This window comes from Ctenopharyngodon idella, chromosome 2, assembly GCF_019924925.1.
Source record: "Ctenopharyngodon idella isolate HZGC_01 chromosome 2, HZGC01, whole genome shotgun sequence".
NCBI lineage: Eukaryota > Metazoa > Chordata > Actinopteri > Cypriniformes > Xenocyprididae > Ctenopharyngodon > Ctenopharyngodon idella.
The window spans coordinates 17,253,750-17,273,231 of NC_067221.1; the positions used below are offsets into that span (position 1 = coordinate 17,253,750).

At 34.9% G+C, this 19,482-nt stretch overlaps 2 protein-coding genes across 6 annotated transcripts in view; one reads left to right on the forward strand and one right to left on the reverse strand.

Moving 5' to 3' along the window:
• vav3b (vav 3 guanine nucleotide exchange factor b) overlaps positions 1 to 14,044 on the reverse strand; it is a 53,707-nt gene extending 39,663 nt beyond the window's left edge. For 4 of the 5 annotated variants that reach the window (XM_051911507.1, XM_051911500.1, XM_051911516.1 and 1 more), the window contains exons 1-4: positions 12,719 to 14,044; positions 11,301 to 11,417; positions 213 to 271; positions 58 to 123 (exon numbers count right to left, since the gene is read on the reverse strand). In XM_051911507.1, the coding sequence (XP_051767467.1) occupies positions 58 to 123; positions 213 to 271; positions 11,301 to 11,417; positions 12,719 to 12,922 (446 nt within the window). In that variant the 5' untranslated portion in view covers positions 12,923 to 14,044. The remainder of the gene's footprint in view (positions 1 to 57; positions 124 to 212; positions 272 to 11,300; positions 11,418 to 12,718) is intronic. The other variant, XM_051911517.1, reaches the window with a different exon arrangement.
• A 42-nt stretch (positions 14,045 to 14,086) lies between these two features.
• On the forward strand, positions 14,087 to 19,392 carry selenoj (selenoprotein J). The gene is made up of 10 exons (XM_051911551.1): positions 14,087 to 14,216; positions 14,412 to 14,478; positions 14,750 to 14,926; positions 15,048 to 15,146; positions 16,872 to 16,964; positions 17,150 to 17,306; positions 17,498 to 17,613; positions 17,821 to 17,898; positions 18,065 to 18,204; positions 18,464 to 19,392. The coding sequence occupies exons 2-10, from the start codon at positions 14,412 to 14,414 to the stop codon at positions 18,563 to 18,565; spliced, it is 1,029 nt and encodes a 342-aa protein (XP_051767511.1). The 5' UTR covers positions 14,087 to 14,216; the 3' UTR covers positions 18,566 to 19,392.
• Positions 19,393 to 19,482: the final 90 nt, after the last annotated feature.

A 19,482-nucleotide genomic window follows, 5' to 3' on the forward strand; every position in this document is an offset into this window, starting at 1 on the left:
GTACTCTGCTTCCAATCAAAAAAACTGCCCAATTATGTTAAGAGAGCTTTAACTTACTCTATGAGATCTGCCAAATGAATGTATATGTCTTCATTTTCACTGCTTTCCTCTGTGGGGAATGACCTGTGAAATCAGTACAGAACCCTTATTTTAGCTCAGAGAATAAGATCTTTAATATGTCTAACTGATTCATTTTGCAAATGCAAACCCACCTGATCCCTGTCTGTTGTGCAGTAGGTGTATAAGAGAGTTTTGATAGAGTGTCGATGACCTGGAAAGACAAAAGTGTGTTTTTATATTGCAAGTTAGAGATAAACATTGTGTGTCAGTGGTTAGTCCACTTAGAATATATAGACTTTTACTTTATCTGTAGTCATTTTGTTTTTAAACATGGTCTCATACCTTGGTCTTTTGAGACAAAAGAGTTCAATATATTACACATTATGAAAATAAACTGTAACTTTCAGAACTTTCTCTCCATAAAAAAAGGACATTTATTGAAACAAAGCTAGCCAAACAGCTTGTTCTGCAACTTTAAATGACATCTGCAAACATTCAGACATATACACATTATTTTATTTTACTTTTAACAAGATTGCTGATCATTTCAGTTTGACCTACCCAGTTTGTCACATTTTAAAGTGTTTTGTGATATAATGTGAGATTTACAAAGTTGTTAAAACTAGGGGTGGGCGATATAACGATTTTTGATCGTGGACGATTAAAATGTCTCCATGATCTGCTTATGAAGAAATATCGTAGTATCGTGCTACAGTGCTTTCTATCAGTTGCAGTTCCAGCGCCTCCGTCTCAGCATACTGTTCAACGTAACGTACATTCACGTCACATTTTAACGCAGCGGTAGAGTAATATTTGCGGGACACTTCAATCCACAAAAGTTCATTATTTCATGTGCCTTGCCGGTTAAACTTTTCTTTCGCGTGCTGATGCGCTGTTCTGACATGCGTTTTTCAGAGCGCGTTCACGCGAAGCGCACAGGCACTAAAAGCCTGTCAAACAGCGCCAAATTACTAAGTTATCTTTAGAGTCCGATTGCTCTAATACTTTCAAATACGCACAAAGTTTACATAAACACAGTTGGTTATGTCTAAAGTGAAAGTAAACATTTGAGAGAAAATTGGATGCGTGGCTGTATATTAGATATACGTGCAGGTCTTTAAAGTGACAGAGCAGCCTAATATTAACCATGCGGTCGCTTGTCCTTAAAGGGATAGTTCACTGTAATGTTGTTTCAAAACTGTATTAATTTCTTTCTTGTGTAGAACACAAAATAAAATATTTTGGAGAATGTGGGTTAGCCGGACAGTTGCTGGTCTCTATTGACTTCCATGGTAGGAAAAACATAGTCACTATGGACCAGCAACTGTCTGGTCACATTCTTCAAAATAACTTTTTGCTCTTGACTGAGAACTTTAATACATTAGCTTTATTAAGAATCAATGTATAATTTATACAGTGAAGTCTAGTGTTATATTTTTATATTTGTTCATTTAATTTTTTACTTGAATGCTACTGTTAAATACATCTACTGTAGCTGAAAAAATAAATCATTTTATTTATTTAATTTGTATAATGTGTAGCCTATGTTTTTCTTCTTTTTTAATAACAAAAATAAAATTAATAACAAATAATAACAAATAACATAAAAAATAATGACAAAGATTTTTATCTTCGCCACTTTGGCCTAAATGTCTAACATTTTTAATTTTATTTTATATTTTGTTATTTTGTAAGGCTTTGTTTTTAAAATAGGGAAATTAGTTTGGCTGTAATGCTCAGTCACTTGCAAAATAGTAAAAACAACATAAAGAATCGTGATAAAAATCATGAATCGTGATTTTCCTGAAAAAAATCGTGATATGATATTTTTGCCATATCGCCCACCCCTAGTTAAAACTATTTAATACTCAACAATAAATCTGCAGCTCAAGTAAAAGTGCTGTTGCTCATTTCACATGTTAAAAGGATGTTTACAAATAAGTGTTAAAAAACAGACAATTTAATTCCGAGTCAACGAGATGGCAGAAAATGTTCACTAAATTATATTTACTTTATTAAAATATATTACTATTTATATGTTGTCTTGAGGGAAATATAATAAAATAAATATAGGTAAGTGATAAATTATATTTAGTTCATCCAACATAATCTTTATCCTTTAATAACAACAACTTCGTAAATCTTGCATTCATCACAAAACAATTTAAAATATGACACATGAACTGTAAAGGTCGGCTGCTGATATTCACAAGCTATTGATATTTGTTTTATTGTAATATATTAGTATTTATACATGGTCTTCTGGGAAAATATGTAACAACAAAAATGTGATATGACACTTTTTAAGTGAGTAAAGGTTTTTTAAGAAATGGGAAATACAAAAAAATAAAAATAACTAATAGGGTGAATATTAAATCCACTGTTTTAGCTGAAAAGCAGAAGTGATTCCTATTATAGTCTACCAATGAAAAGTGATGCTATTAGTGAGACACTGCACTATCTGGAGAGGAAGTGGTCTTGCAATGCCAAGCTAGTGTGTGACGTGGGCTTGCTTTCTCACATTTACACTCGTGCACACACACAGACATGTACAGATTGCCATATGGTAACACACATGCACGCATACACACAAATACAATACGTACAAATAGACAGATCTAGATGATAGCACACCATTTGGGTCTTCGACTCGCACTTCAGAACACCTGTTGAAAACCAACCCTGCTTCCTTTAGAAAGCTATTTTTTTCGCACCGCTGATAAGATGTGTTGTCATCTACCTTCATTCTCACTTCATGCATTCTAAAGTGCATAAAGCTTGTAGCATTTTAACTCTTTCACAGGTGGCATTCTGTGGAGATGGAAACAACAGAAATCCCTAAGTAACAAATTTAGCTAAATCTATGTTTCCCTTGTAACTTGTATGTATACAAAGTAAAAGTATAAGAATGAATAAAACCATGGATTGGGTACCTTATTACTAATACAACCTGCATTACGAATAACATCTTTGGAGTGCAAAAAAGTCACCTATACAGTATAAAGCGAAGATGCCAGATGCAGGTCGCAGCTTTTGCAGCTTTACAGGCAGACCGCAGCAGAATTTCAATTCCACCATAAAGCAGCACAGCAGAGGTGAGCTTTTCATTCTGCATCTCAATAGACTGTGCATTCATACATTCCAATTCAGAAACTAAGTGTGAAGGCAAGTGTGGAAGGCAAGATTATCTTTAGTTTCATATTATCTCAATATAAAAACAGTTGATGGAATTTGTTTAAATGCTTGCAACTAGTTTTGAAATGACATGGAAGTTGTGCAAACAAATGAATTTCTTTTACATTTGCATTATATTTCTGCATTTGCTAGATGCTTTTATCCATTTAAGGTGTATATTTTACCAGTCCAAGACTATGGCATTGTTAGCGCCATGCTCTATTGTTTGAGCTACAGGTTCTTTACAAACTAAAATCTGATTATTTATTTTATTATTGGACAAGTTAGACTAGATAGTCAATGAAAACAGCCAACCATTTTCCAGCAGACATACGAACTGCTTCAATACTGTTAAAGGCACAATATGTAAGATTTTTGGATTAAAATATCCAAAAACCACCAGAACAATGTTATATACTTTGTTGACTTGTGTACTTACATTATTACAAATGTTTCCAAGAATGTTTAAATCCAGAGAAATAAGCAATTTTAACCAGGACACTGTTTTACTTTGTATATGTTTTATTTTGTAGAAACCATGGAAACAAAGTTTCAAAGTTGCTTTCATATATTATGTGTTTTATTAGACAGGTGAGCAACTGTTTGGATAATTAATAGACAAAAAACTAATCATTGTTATATAGCTCAGCACAGTAAGAATTATTGTTTAAATCTGGTTTTCTTGATTTACTGCGAGTACCATATTTTACCATACCTAATATCGATCTAGCTTACTGCAGTGTGCAACAAGTGTCTCATAGTAGCCGCTGAGTAACATTATAACAACTTTCATCACACAAATGTATCTAATATGATAAAGCAGCACTGCGTTACCCCACATACGCTTGACCGGAAGAAGCGGAAGCGGTCGTCTGCTGCATAATAAAAGTCTCTCGAGCCATGGGTTGCGCTCGTCTCTCATTATCAATCATTCCAGCGGCCTCGTTCCGCTCCAACAACCCTTCAGCCACACCCTGATTCATACTACAGCAATGTTAATAAATCTTTAACACATTAGCTCATCCGTGAATTTCTGCCCAAGTCTCGTCGGATTCTTTTCCACTGGCTGTAGACGTGAAGACAACACCTCCCATGATTCCACGAAATCAAGGCGTCATCAAGCTACGTCTTTGTTTTGAATAAGCGGCCTCTAGCGGCGAAAATTACATATTGTGCCTTTAAAAAATAACCCATGATGCACCATGCCAAGATTGTACTGAGCTCTATTCTAGACAAAGCTGGTAGCTACTTTGTAGCATCTAAAATATAATTTAATTTTTTAGATACAATATAATTCTTATTTCTCCTTCAATTTGTGTTATTTCATAATGTTAATGACTTTAACATTAAGGATAATAAAAATTGAGAAATCTGAATGTTCCTGATATTCAACCATCACCTATCATGCCTCCTGTCTTGTCACCTTACAATGGCTTTCCTGTACTTCTTTGGTTTAACACGTTCATCAGAAGGAAGTTAAAAATACAGCACTGTTTAATCTGAATGTGGTCTTAACTCTTAGCCTAGTTGGGATTTGGACAGGACCATGATTTCAAATATCAGCTAAATAATATGGCCATGTACAAATATATATATATATTTTCTGAACTTACTTTTTCATCCAAAACATATGTGAAGCAAATAAAATCGTGTCAGTAAATCACTATTGCTTTAGGATTGTAAAGACAAAACTCCCACAACCTATTGATTTGATATGGTTGTGTTATCTGATTGTCAGTATACCCCAGTAACCTAATAATAACCCCTGGAAGGCATGTAGTAAATCCATATCTCTATTGTCAAATGAGGTGATTGAAACAACGACGTGCACAAGATGACGTGCCTTGAGGTCTCTAAGGAAACAGCACAGGAAGATGAAAAGTAAGAAAGAGTGAAAATACAACCTCCAAACAGCTGTGTGGTCTTCATGAAAACATAAGCAAAGTAGAGTTCAGCTACATTAACACCTGTGTGACTCAAGAAACAATTTTAAGAAACTTATAGTTATCATTCACAAAAAGACATTTACAGTCATTTAAGGCACCATGTGAAGAGGAGTATCTACACATGGTCAAATCACTTTAGCATTTTAGCAACTCATGCGGCTTATTACTTTTATAAAACAATATGAAAAACTTTAATGCAACTATAGTTAACTATTGTAATACAGTTGTATTTTACTTTTATGAGTAATATAGTTCATTATACTAACATTAGGCTGTATGCAGTTGCTGGGCAAAGTACAGTATGCAACTTGTCATGTGTTTTCAAGCATTTTACAAAGGCTTTGAATAGCAGACCATCCAATCCAGACCAGTCTGAACAATCTGTTTTATAAAGTTTCTTTTACTTTATACTACAATAAGCACATAACTTCAACTCAGAGTGCCAAATCTAAGCTGTACTTCATGTCGTTACTTAATAATTTCATTTAAAGAAGATTTAATGGATGTGGATGTAACATGCATGCTTACAAGGCAAACTCATGTTAGTAGATTGCTGCTGGGCAAAGATTATTTAGAAGGATTAACTTAAACCTTGAGAACACAGAGAGACCTATAAATGGGGCAAAACACAGCAACTACAGTCTGTAACACTGCAATGGGAAGTAATGTGAACAATTCTTTATTGCGACACATTTGTGTTGGGGAAGCTCCAAATGATATATATAGAATTAGTTAGTAGTTAGCTAAAAATTAATTATGTATGTGTTATTTGTAAGTCCTCACTAAGATACCAAAAACAAACCTGTACGTGTGTGTATGTGTGTGTGTGTGTGTGTGTGTGTGTGTGTGTGTTTGAAAAAAGTCTCTTATGTTCACTAAGCCTGCATGTATTTAAAGCACAAATACAATAAAAACAGTAATATAGTGTACAGTTTTCTATTTTAATATTGTAATTTATTAATTGTAATTTATTCAAAGCAAAACTTTCAACAGCCATTACTCCAGTTTTCATTGATTTTAATAGAAATCATTGTAATATGTTGATTTGGTGCTTAAGAACCTTATTATCCATTTAAAAAACAGTTGTGTTGTGTGGAAACTGATCATTTTTTTCAGAATTCTTTGAGGAACAGAAAATAGAAAATAAATAGAAATCTTTTCTAACATTGTAAATGTCTTTACTGTCACTTTTGATCAATTTAATGCACCCTTTCTGAATTAAAGGGAACCTATTATGCTAAATTCACTTTTATAAGGTGTTTGAACACAGATGTGGGTCCACAGTGTTTGTAAAAAATCCACCAAGTCCTTTTTTTATAATCCCCATAAATCATAAACAGTCTCTCCAACGAGCGGTTCAAGATTAGTGATCGACCGATATTGATTTTTTGGAACCGATACCGGTACCTTGCATAGAAAACAAAACAAATCTTATTTAAAAAGCATCAGCAGCAACACTAATGTTAACAATAAGCAAAATAAATGTAGAATGTCTAATATTTTCAAATGGAGAAAATAAATTAAAGACAGGAGTCATATCAACTTTGCAGAAATGTAATACTTCATTTTAAACTACAGTTTTAGTAGATTTATAAGCTGTTTAATAGGCTAAAGAGTGAAGAATAATTCGCTGGATAATGTTAAATAACTGAATAATATTCTCTGGAATACTGGAATATAACAAACAAAACATCATATTTTATTGTATTTCTCAACTGGTATGTTATATCAGAATTATTAATAATGTTTTTGTCAATCTAGATTATTAAATATCTGCTGACAAAGCGCTGTTTATCTATGCATTTACACAGAACTATCGCTCGCGGAAATAATAAATAATTATTTTCCATAGAGTTGCATTTACTTGGATGTTTATTAGCGAATTAATGGTTATATAGTAAATGTTTATATAATTACGGTGTTTTAAACAAGTGAATCTTGTTAAAAGTTACATGCGGTGGCCGAGCATCAACCCGCTGAGTGAACAGCAAAATGCAGACGACTTCACGAGACTAATGATGAGCATAGACAACAGAGAGAGAATTAAATTCAGCGCCTTTATTTCCAACATGTGCTCATTCATGGCTCTATTATTTAATTCATGCAAAGTTACATCTTATTGGGACAGGACTAATGGACAGGACGGATTATCTTACATGATTCCGTGAGCTTGTCTCTATTTCTTAGAGACAAGCTGCATAAACTAGCTACATTTCAGGCATTTATGTAACACATCTGATTCGTGCGTTAATGGCTGTTATGTTAAATAAAGTTTACTAATTACAGTAAAGCAGATAAGCAGGGAAAAATATCGGTAAATCGATATATCGGTCGATCTCTATAGATTACCCCCTACTCTTACTTAAGAGTAGGGGGAAGCCACACCCATGACTGGCGACGGAATCTGCCCTATTAGCTTAGCTCCTCCCCTGAGTGAGCTGTACACAGTCCGCCATGTTTATCTCCTCACCAGAGCATTTAACAGCAGCATTCAAGTGTAATGAAATGTATTCTTATTAAAGCAACTAAAGTTATTTAATCAAGAGCAGTGAGTGATTATCTATTTTTCTTTTGTTGTTTATGGTCATATTAACAGCATATATAACGGTAGGTACTGTATATTACGCTTCTGTCACTTTAATACACAGATCTAATATACACATGCGATTTCTTTCCCTGCTGTTTACCGACTGTGTTTGTGAACTTTTTGTGTTTTTGACATAACCTTGCATGTATTTGACAGTTTAAGTGCATTAAGACGTAGCAATAAGTAAGAGAAATCAGTTTAATATTCACATTACGCGCTACCTGACAGCCAGCTTTCTGTGTGCGTGCTTCAGATGTGTGAAGTAAAGTTTCCTGCTACTGAAAAATCAGCCCAGCGCCCAACCACACACATTTTTGTGCATGTGAAGGATGCTGTTTACGTGAATATTGGAACACTAGTTAAGTACAAAGCCTTGTTTACATAATGAATAATAGTTTAGCAACATTTGGATTCTTGCCGAATGAGAGAGGTGAGCCCAATGCCGTTTCAGTTTCCCTTTAAATAAATTAATTTTGACTTGATGTTTGTAGTTTATAATGAATGCCACTATATTTTATTTTATAGTTTAATATATAATTTATAGCTACTTATTTTTCATTCTTGTTCTGTTCTGAATACCATTAAATTTAAGGATTTGCTTGTGGAGTGAGGGGAAAATAGCTTAGGCTATAGTGTTTATGTTTGTGAATGTTTCGTTTTATTTACCAGTATTTAATATACACATAAATTAATGTAATCATTTGCAATTACAAGGTATTTTTGGAGTGAGATCAATTTCTCTTTCACAAGATTACTTCCTCTTCTTGGCCGGGTTACGTTTCTCCGTGTCGTAAACTCTAGGGGCAAGGCTTCTAAACTGCGAATTTTTAGGGCCGTGACATTCAAATGGCGATTGTTTTTAGCTGCCACGTTTATCAAAGTACGATCATTCATACGATGGGATTGGAGGCATACGAATATTTCATGAATCACATGTGATCCCTGTTGCAAAATTATTTCTGCGCTCAGATCTACGCACGTTTCTACATTAGACTGATAAATGAGGCCCATTATATGCTGAACAAATGACACTCCTCAGCTCCATTAACATACACACATGCCCTTAGCTATAAGCCTTTAAAAACTGGGGGTGTTTGCACTGCTTTTCTGTTCTCTGCATTAGTCAGTTCTTTCAGGAGTGCTCTCCCGGCTGTAGTCCATCCCTACAGGGCTGTTCTAATGATTCTGCATCGCTGCAGATGTGTCATATGAGTGCAGTCAAACAATAGCTGAACTCCTCTGTGAGAACAGCGCTGTCCCTCACAGCACAAATGACGCTTCACTTTGTGTTTAACCCCACATGAGGCCAGACCATCAGCCACTGCGCTTGCTAGAAGGAGAAATGCCAGGAGGAAGCTACTGGAGTTGGTTACTCCTGTGGCTCAGGAAATTATTGCTTTACACTGCCATACGAAGACAGTCTAAACATTCACAAAGAGGTTGTACAACAGGTTGTACAGGAAAGGTAGAAAAATAAATGAGCTATTTATTACTGGTCACCTTCAGAGGCCAGACCACAACCACATCAGCCACGCATTTACAAGTGTCTGTGAGAACAGGAAGACAGCTACATTTTCTGAGAAAAATTAAACAGATTATGTTCATTGCATGGGAAATGGGGATGTAAAAAAGACATGTTGGTGTAGAGATGCAATTTTCATAGAATGATTATGATTATTCTTTAGCCATGGTTAAATATAATAATGCATATCATAATGCTGCAGAATTCAGAGTACAGGGACCAGTTGCATAAACATAGCCATTATGTTAAGACTGCGTCTTAAGAACTAGTATGATTAATTAGCAGTTAGTTAGGGGTAATAATCAGTCTTACTTTTTGGTATTAAATTAGAACAATCTACATTTTTATGTAACAGACTTAAAAAAGTTATGAACAGTCTTAAAAAATGATGAATAACTTGCAAGACTAGTTTATGCAACTAGCCCCAGAACTGTCCAGTATATTAGATTCTCAGTTTCACTGGTCAGTCAAATCACACTCCCCCCTCTATCAATACATACTGTCTGACCTACATTTGGCAAATAATGTTTTTAGTCTCATTAACAGCATGAATTCACAGCTAATTCTGATTTTAAAATAACATCATAACTTAATAAAACAAATTACTAATGTTCATTATATAAATTAATATATGAATACATTAATTAAATATGTTTATTGTTCATGGTGTAGTGCATCATTGTTATATGTTATGGTGTACATTAGGGGTGGGCGATATGGCCAAATTCTTATTTCACGATATGAGAAATTTTATTTCACAATAACAACATATACATATCACGATATAGTTATTTTGTGTTATTTTATCTCATTTCTGTTAGAAGCAGAAAAAGAAGCAAATTACAAACAATAGGACAAATATAATATAACAAAAATATGAATTAAACAAATTAAGTTTTTCAGGTACAATAGGTTTATTTAACATGTAGTTAGAATTACTACAGAAATTTAATAATTAAATGTAAAAATAAAATATTGCATAGTCTTTACTGCATGAATTAAATATAAATGTATTCTTATTAAAGCTAAAAAAAAACAGTTATTCAGTCAAGAGCAGTTATTTTCTCTTTTGTTTGATTCACATTAAAGGGTTAGTTCACCGAAAAATGAAAATTCTGTCATTAATTACTCACCCTCGTGCCGTTTTACACCCGTAAGACCTTCGTTGATCTTCGGAACACAAATTAAGATATTTTTGTTGAAATCCGATGTCTCCGTGAGTCCTACATAGGGAGTAATGACATTTCCTCTCTCAAGATCCAGTGTACAGTGATTCATCAGTGTACGCTGATTCATTATGCTCCGAAGCTTCCTGAAGCAGTGTTTTGAAATCGGCCATCACTAAATAATTGGTTATTTTGTTTTTTTTTGGCGCACCAAAAATATTCTTGTCTCTTTATAATATTAATATTGAACCACTGTACTCACATGAACTGATTTAAATTATGTTTTTAGTACCTTTATGGATCTTGAGAGAGGAAATGTCATTGCTCCCTATGTAGGCCTCACGGAGCCATCAGATTTCAACAAAAATATCTCAATTTGCGTTCCGAAGATTAACGAAGGTCTTACTGGTGTGAACTAACCCTTTAATGACACAGAGCAGCAGGTAGGTTTATTAGGCTGCTGTCACTTTAAGACCAAAACACATGGATCCATTATACTGATACACATCCAGTTTTTGTGCTTTCCGTACACACACTTTGGCACTGCAGCACTGCACCAAGTTCCTTTTCAGGATATATTGGGCCTACTATTTTTAACATCAAGCATGTCCCGCTTTTTATATTCTCATTCATGAATTTCATCACTCTAAGGTGTCAATGGTGCTATATATTTCCATACCACAATATGCACAATATAGCAAAATCTCCAACGATAGACATTTTATACCGCAGTAACAATTATAAGAATTTTTTGGGGGGGTTAATATTGGTTACAGCTGGGTACTACCAATGGCAAACTACCAATAATTTTTTTTTAGATTTTTTAGATTAGATTTTTTTATTACCTTTCCAAAATCACGAACATCGAAGAGATCGAAGGCATCAAACAATTCGCTCTTCTTCATCCCAAATGCTTCACAGCATGCAGACAGAAATGTACGGATATTCTTCAGACAGAGGAACTAAAAGAGCATAAACAATATTTCGTTAAAATTTTTAAACCATTTTTTTTTCTGCATATATATATATATATATATATATATATATATATATATGTGTGTGTGTGTGTGTGTGTATGTGTGTGTGTGTGTGTGTGTGTATAATGCAAATGTGTACAAAGCAATTTCAAAATGTGGACAAAGCAATTTTAGGATTATACAAGAATTTCTGTGGAAATGTGGCATTGTGAGAGACAAATTAGTGGAATCATTAAGGCTAACAGCTTTTCCCTTCGGTAGATGAGGAAATGAGATTTCCAGCTAATCACAAACAGTCTCTATTGCCTAATAGGTGCAATTGACTATATTTCTGCTACTGCATTTTTCATTCCAGTCAAAGATCACAATAGATAAGGTTGGTTTTAACTTCTCACTACTATGAGCAAAAGTGTCTGTGTCATGACAGCTGTATTTAATTTCAATAGTTTGATAATTTCACATTCATTTATTTAAAATAATGTAAAGTAATTTCAGAGGACAAAAATCACACTTATCAAAATACACAACTACAGGAGTCAGATAATTCTGACTAAGGCAGCGAGGGATGTTGGTGAAAATTGCTCTTTTCCGTTGTCTGCTGGAGACTGACTTTGTCTCGTCAAACCAGAAGGGTGGATTTGTGAGTTTAAAAATCAGTCACATCAAAGTTGGATTTTATCAGGTCACTGGAGTGAAACAGGGGCATCTGGGAAGAGTCGTTTGGCCCTGGGCAGACTGCCTGAGACTTCTGAGCCCTAAACACTTACTTACACACAGCGGCGAATCAGACAGAACATTCATCTGGACAACTTTTGGGTCTCTACCAAAACACGATGTACATTTAAAAATTGATGTTTCATTAGCTCAGTGTTTACCCAGTTTGTTGAGAGCTTTGCAGACTGACTGAATGATGCAGTATACAAAGAGAGCTGTGTATATCTACCACTGGGCCCTTTGTGAAGAGAAGTCTATGCTGCCACTGGCAATGGGGATCCTTAGTACTATGGCACTGGCTAGTACTATACAGGTTTAAATGACTTAAACTTATGAAAATGTCAAAATATAGGCTACTGTATATAATATGCAGGTTAGAAAGAAATGTACTGAAAGAGCTATATACTTCTCATGTATTATATGTACTATAGGAGTCTTATGGGAGTCCCGTGTCAGTAGGTTAGTGTTTGCGTAACTTCAATACATTATAAAAATAAAAATACAAAGTTTATTACAGTAGTAGTTCATACAAGTAATAAAATAACACACGTCTGACTACTGTTTGCGCTCACCTGTGACATCTGTGGTCTGAGATTGATCTCTTTCAGGTTAATGGTGTCGGGTCTGAGATTGTTCAGCAGTTGGCACAGAAGCACCCCATCCCGAAGAGTTTGGGCCAAATCAAAAACCTGCGCCGAATCAGCCGTGACCCGATGATTCCGGGGCAAAACTTTACAGTTGATCAGCCACAAGCTGCACTGCCTCCAGTACTCCATAATGCGCGTATAAAATTAAAACCAACAACTGTGAAATAAATCTGACAGCGGTAAATGAAGCTGAGATGTAGAAACACCCGAAGCAGAGCGCACACCTTGCGTTATATTTGGCATCCGTGGTTTTCTTTTTTTAGCGTACGCTCTTAGTTGCCAAAACTGAGACTTGTGCGCACTAATTTGGGTTTATCCGCGTATACCAGGACTATAAATCCCCCAGTTACGAATTCTAGTGTGGTAAAGTTTTTAAAATAATTGAGTCGTGTGGCGTTGCCTGGTAATCTTCCAAAGAAGTCTCATCTTATGAATATTAATGACACGTTGTTGACGCTGTGTTGTAATCTGCCAATGGCGAAGGCTCGTCTCATGAATATTAAGAGACAAGTCTTTATCATAGTAGGATAATTTCGCCCCCCTTAGCCTATCAAATGCGTTTCCTTTTCCGTTAGTTATCTGATGGGTTCTTGCCGCAAACTATAATAAGTTTAATACCTTTTGCAGATTTCTCTCTTTCCTCCTCTTAAATATCATACTGACTTTAAAGGATTTCTATTACGCTGTAAAACTGTAAATAAATTAATAATGTCCAGAACAAAGGAAACCATTAAGAACAATACACTGAGCTACTTATTGTTGTTGTTGTTGTTGTTGTTATATTATGAAGAGTAGTTTAATAAGTGTAAGGCAATTGTTTGTAGCCCTTTCACCGGACATTCCAGATGGATTAAACATGGCTTTAGAGAGCTGACCATTAAAAATACAAAGATGGAGAAGTTTATTTAGGAGCGAACTTACACAGACAGTGCTTTAAAGTTCTCTTATTCATCTTTTCCAGTAATGAAGATGTGCATATTTCATTATTTTACCTTGTCTTATCTGAAATGTACATTAATGACCATGAGTGAGTTTTCTAGTAAAATCAGTTTGCTTTATTGTTATTATTTTATTTTTTTCAGACAAATTTATGAAAGCGATTTTATAGTGTGGTTCAGTGAATAAATTAATGAATGAACCAGCAGCAAATATATCAAAAATAAATTCGCCTATCATTTTAATAACATTATTAGTTATTTATTTGGTAATTTGTTTTTTATTTAGCAGTTAAATCATACATATGTTTTTTTTTTTTAAGTCGACGTAGCACGTGCATGTGAGGCGTTATGTTGTCACGTGCATAATTCCGTCCAATCAGCAACACGAGAATCGCAGTTCCATAACACAACAAGCGCTTCCACATTAAATGCATATGTAACTTTCAAAGTTCAGATTCCGGTTGAAGAATTTTCAGGATTTCAAGGTGAGAAACACTTTCGTTTTAAACTGTATTAAACATTAGTACGAGTACAACCTTGTGTATGTTGAATATATATATATATATATATATATATATATATATATATATATATATATATATATATATATATTCTAAGCTTAGGTGAACATGATACAGTTCTCATATTTTGTTTCTGAGCATTTTATCTCTCTGTCACAGATGGCTCTTGCCCTGGCTGACAGGGCTATCGGAGCAATCATTGCCTCAGCTGTGGCCGATGCTGCAGGTTTGCATTACTTACGAATACTAGTAACACAATATTTTATATATAGCAACATAGTCACGATCTGTACTAATATATCACAGTTGAATTGACATCGCAGTGTTACAGTAAATGTTACTGTGTATTTATAAGCATTGAGTAATAGAACATGCACGTGTATGCCATTGCATTGTAATCACACATTGTTCTTGTCATTACTACAGTAATTATTTATAGAAGCAGGTAATGTGTCCCTTAGTCAAATGTATACACAGATTTGTGTTCATATCTGCAGCACAACCACTCCACTGGGTCTATGACCTGCAGAAGCTGAGTGTGTTACTCTCTGAAAGTCCTCAGCCTGAGTTCCGCCCGGAGTCTGCCAACCCGTTCTACAAGAGGAACACTGGACAGCAGAGCTGCTATGGAGATCAAGCATTTGTTCTCCTGGAGTCCCTGTCTGAGTGTGGAGGTGACAAAACAAAACAATTCTAACATGATACATTCCAGTATGTAACAATATGAAAACCTGACTATAATGCCTATGTATATCACCATATTTTTTTTACGTGTTGTGGTTCATGGGTTAACAGGTCTGAATGTGGAAGATTTGAAGCAGCGCAACTACAAGTTCTTTGGACCAGGATCTGAATATGACACACCAGTCAATGATCCTTACAGAGACAAAGGAGGTAGATTAAATCCATTGCACAAGGAAATTTTCTTTATTTTTTTAATTTTTTACTAGTTATTCTTGAAATATTCCATGGTATATTTGTTTTTTTCTACATTATGACAAACAAGTTATAATTATATATACAGTATGTCCTTATATTTTACTTTTAATTATAAAATATAAATATAGACATTATAATCATATATAAAATACAAAACATACAAATAATTTAATGTACATTTTTAAAACATACCTACACCTGTTGTTCTAGTATTGTTTATATACTATTATAATTTTTATTCATATTTTTAATTAGCTTTTGTTTTTAAATTTTCAGTTTAAATTTTGTTATGTGCTTTTGTCATTTTCATTAGTTCCTTTTTGAAGTAGAACTCAACACTGCATCTTGGATTGACATTATGGGGAACACCATCAGCGAGACCGGCGTCTGAAGCATGTGTGCAAACCCAACATTTGTTTGCACACATGCTTCAGACACCGGTCACGCTGGTGGCGTTCCCCATAACGTCAATCCAAGATGCAGTGTCTCGTTCCCGTTCATGGTTACATTCGTAATCTGAGATGTGTTATTAGTTTTGTATTGCTATTAGGGGTTGAACAACTTCAGACATTTATGTGATTAAAGTCGAGTCGACGTCAACTAGTCGCTGATGACATCATTAATGAACAAATAAGCATGAACCTAGAGCTGCGACTCGAACGTGGGTTGCCTTGTGCAAGCTATATGGCATATGACACAGCGCTGCCCACAACAGGGCTATTGCTCCTACATCACAGCTTATTTTTATCCGTTCTTTTGTCTTTGGGTCGTTATATTTCTCACAGATTTCTGCTCATTCTAAATCAGATACAGATAAAGTAGCACAGTAAACATTACATTTATATGAATGTGAGAGAGTGATTGTGTGTGTGAATTAATTCTACCTGGCAGCGTCTCTCTAGTAATAGTGAAGCTGTGGGTTTTAGTTACTACGAAATGTATGCTAGAACTTTTCAGTTCAAAGCTATTTTCTTGATAAATCACAGAACAGTGTTGACAACACATTTCTGCGCTACTAAATGTTTCTGTTTGTGTACGTGATGTGCGAGCTATGCTTTATATGTGTGCGTGTTATAAAGCAGCAGTGTGTACAATAAGCTGTTTAAAATGTTCATTCACCCGATCAATATTGAGAATCCAGATGGTATAATCAAACATATCTTGTGGAGCGCTCTCAGAGTATGCCTTTATTTGTCATTAACTGTTGGATATGGAGCGTAAATATAGACTTCAAAGATTTCTTATCCTCTTGCGCCCTCTGTAGTCCATGATCAGCATCTAGTCAACGTCAAGCTTAAAGCATCATGGCAGAGCGTTAAAGTCGACTAGTCTGTGCAACCTCTAATTGCTATAATGGTTTATTTGTATTATAGTTTTAGTATTAGTTCGGTTTTAGTTTCCAATTAGTAATTTTCACGCTTCAACTTAAACTTATTTCAGTGAGTTGCCGAGGCAACATTTCTAATTTTAGTTTAAGTTTTTCATCTAATATATATTTTTCATTAATATTTTTTATTTCATCTTTCAATTTTGGTTTTAGTTAACAATGATAACCATGCCAGCATGTTTGTCTGTCATTTTTAATTTTGACTCATAACCCTAGACAGATGGTGAAGTTTCTTTTGTTTTCAAATATGAGTTTTCCCGAATTATTCATGATTTTTTTTTTTTTCTCTCAAGCTCCCAGGCCTCAACTACCTATTGAGGGACCCTGGAGACAAGCAAGCCTTAAGAGCTTTATTAAAAATGTGGATGCAGGCAAAGAAGAGACAGGTACTGTCAGTTCTGTTGCTGCGAACAACTAAGTCAGATAACCGTCCTCCTAAATATTTTGTGTAGCCACATTATTGTTAATAAACACTAATTCATTTAAATGTTTTTCAAATGTATAATAATTATAAGAACATTTTATGTAAATTGGAAGGAGATGGGCAATTATAAATCTTGACACTTTTCAGGTTGTGAAACTGATAATCAAATAGATGGAGTGGCAAAGCTGGCTCCCATTGTAGCATGCTATGCTGGAAAACCAGAGATGTTGGAGAGGGTTGAGGAAGCCACCCGTGTCACACAAAACAATGACATTTGTGTGGCGGTAACTCTCGCTGCTGCTAGGTTGGTAATGTATGATTGGCAACATGAGCTGTGACACATGTACATACAGCTAAGCACTATTTGCCACAGAAACAAGGCTATTTATTTCAGTTCAATATGATACTTAGATGGTAGCATATGACAGTTTAAATTGTGTGTGGAAGTGGTGTATTAATATGATGGGAAATGTCAGCGTTATGCTCTTTTTTCAGGTTTTTGGAGCATTTCATCCTGAATGGTCCTGATCCCAAGGCCCTGGATGCAGTGCTGAAACAGCTCAATGACCCAAACAGACAAAACCCTCAGGATCTGGACAAAGCTATAGTTGGTATAAGCAGCTTGGTATTGTTATTATTAGTATTATGAGCTGGATTCTTATACACAGACAAAGTCATATTACACTGTATCTCTTGTCTCTGCATTTTAGTTGTGGTTAATGCATCATTTGTACCTGGGATTCATGTCGAACTGTGTGTATATCACAAAGATATCATTTAATATCCAAAATCAGTCTGATTTTTGTTTTCTAATTCAGGACACATTCATCAAGTAAAGGACAATCTGAGCAAGAAACCCAAAGAGCTCATTCCCACTGTGTTTCCAAACACCTGAGGTTAGTTACATTCAGTTAACCTGTAGCTGATCTTGTATTATTGTCTTACGACTGTCTTAAGCAGACTATACAGTAGGCCCATGTCTCTTTAGCTGAAGCATTTAGTTCTGTTGTTATTTTTGATTGTTAGTCATGGGTAATTCAGCAGCTATGTCATGTCCCTCAGGTTTGCCAGGTGCATTCCTGGCAGCGCTGCATGGGGTTCTGACGGCTAGTGGCTATGAGCAGGCTGTCCGGGACACAATGAGCTGTGGTGGATGCACCTCCAGCAGGAGCTCCTTTATTGGTGCCTGCATTGGAGCTCAGGTACTGCAAAAATAATGACCTTGTGATCTGTTAGACCACATTGTTTTATCACAATACAAAGTAGTCTATATGTAATCAAGGTCAAACTCTTCTTGTGTTATCTGTTGTTGAAAACTTATCTGTAACTGAGCAATCAATTCCAATCTTTCATCAGGTGATTATGTCATACATGCATGACAGAATGACTATGCAGTAACTTTTGTGGTTATGTAATGGCTCTTAATATCTAATACTGTGACACTTTTTTTTTTCCCCCCAGGTTGGAGTTGAAGGAATACCAAGTTCTTGGAAAAGCAAGACTTTGCGATACAACACTTTGTTAGATCTTGCAAAGAAAGTTGTTCATCTCCAACAGCTTTAACTTTTTAGTATGCAAAGTTAAAGGGTTAGTTCATCCAAAAATTAAAATTGTGTCATTAATTACTCACAATTATGTCATTCTAAACCCGTAAGACTTTCATTCATCTTCTGAACACAAATGAAGATCTTTTTGATGAAATTTGAGAGCTTTCTCCATAGACAGCTACGCAACTGAAACTTTGACGATTCAAAAAGTTCATAAATATCGTAAAACTAATCCATTTGAATGGAGCGGTTTAGTCCAGATTTTCTGAAGAGACATGATTGCTTTATATGATTAACAGATTGAATTTAGGCTTTTATTCAGATATAAACATTCATCAACACACAGCAGTTGTGGTAAACGGAAGCTTAATCTTGTTTGCTTTATATGCGAGAACCACTGATCTTCATTCTCATGTGTTATGCAGCATGTATGTCAAGCAGGTTCAGTTGAGCTTCTGCTTATGTTTGCTATCATTGTTTATTTGTGAATAAAAGCCTAAATTAAATCTGTTCATCACATAAATAGATCGAGTCTCTTCAGAAAATTTGTCTTGCAGGTTTGAAACAACATGAGGGTGAGTAGTTAATGACAGAATTTTCATTTTTGGGTGAACTATCCCTTTAATACGTGGACAATAATTGATATGAATATAAAATCATACGTGTTCTTATGATTTTTTGCCTAAAGATCATCTTCCATGGTTGTTGTAATTTTAATGAGACAGTTCATGAAAGTTGTAGCTTAAAATATTAAAAAGTTATAACTTGATACCTTTGTTTTATTAAATAACAAGGCATGCAGAAAATGATATACTGTGGCATTAAACCAATGTTTAATGAAAACACCTTGTATTTGTTATTGTTGTACTAAAAGGTCAAATAAACGCTAAACTACTCAACAACCTGTTTTGACCGATAGCGCCATCTAGTGGA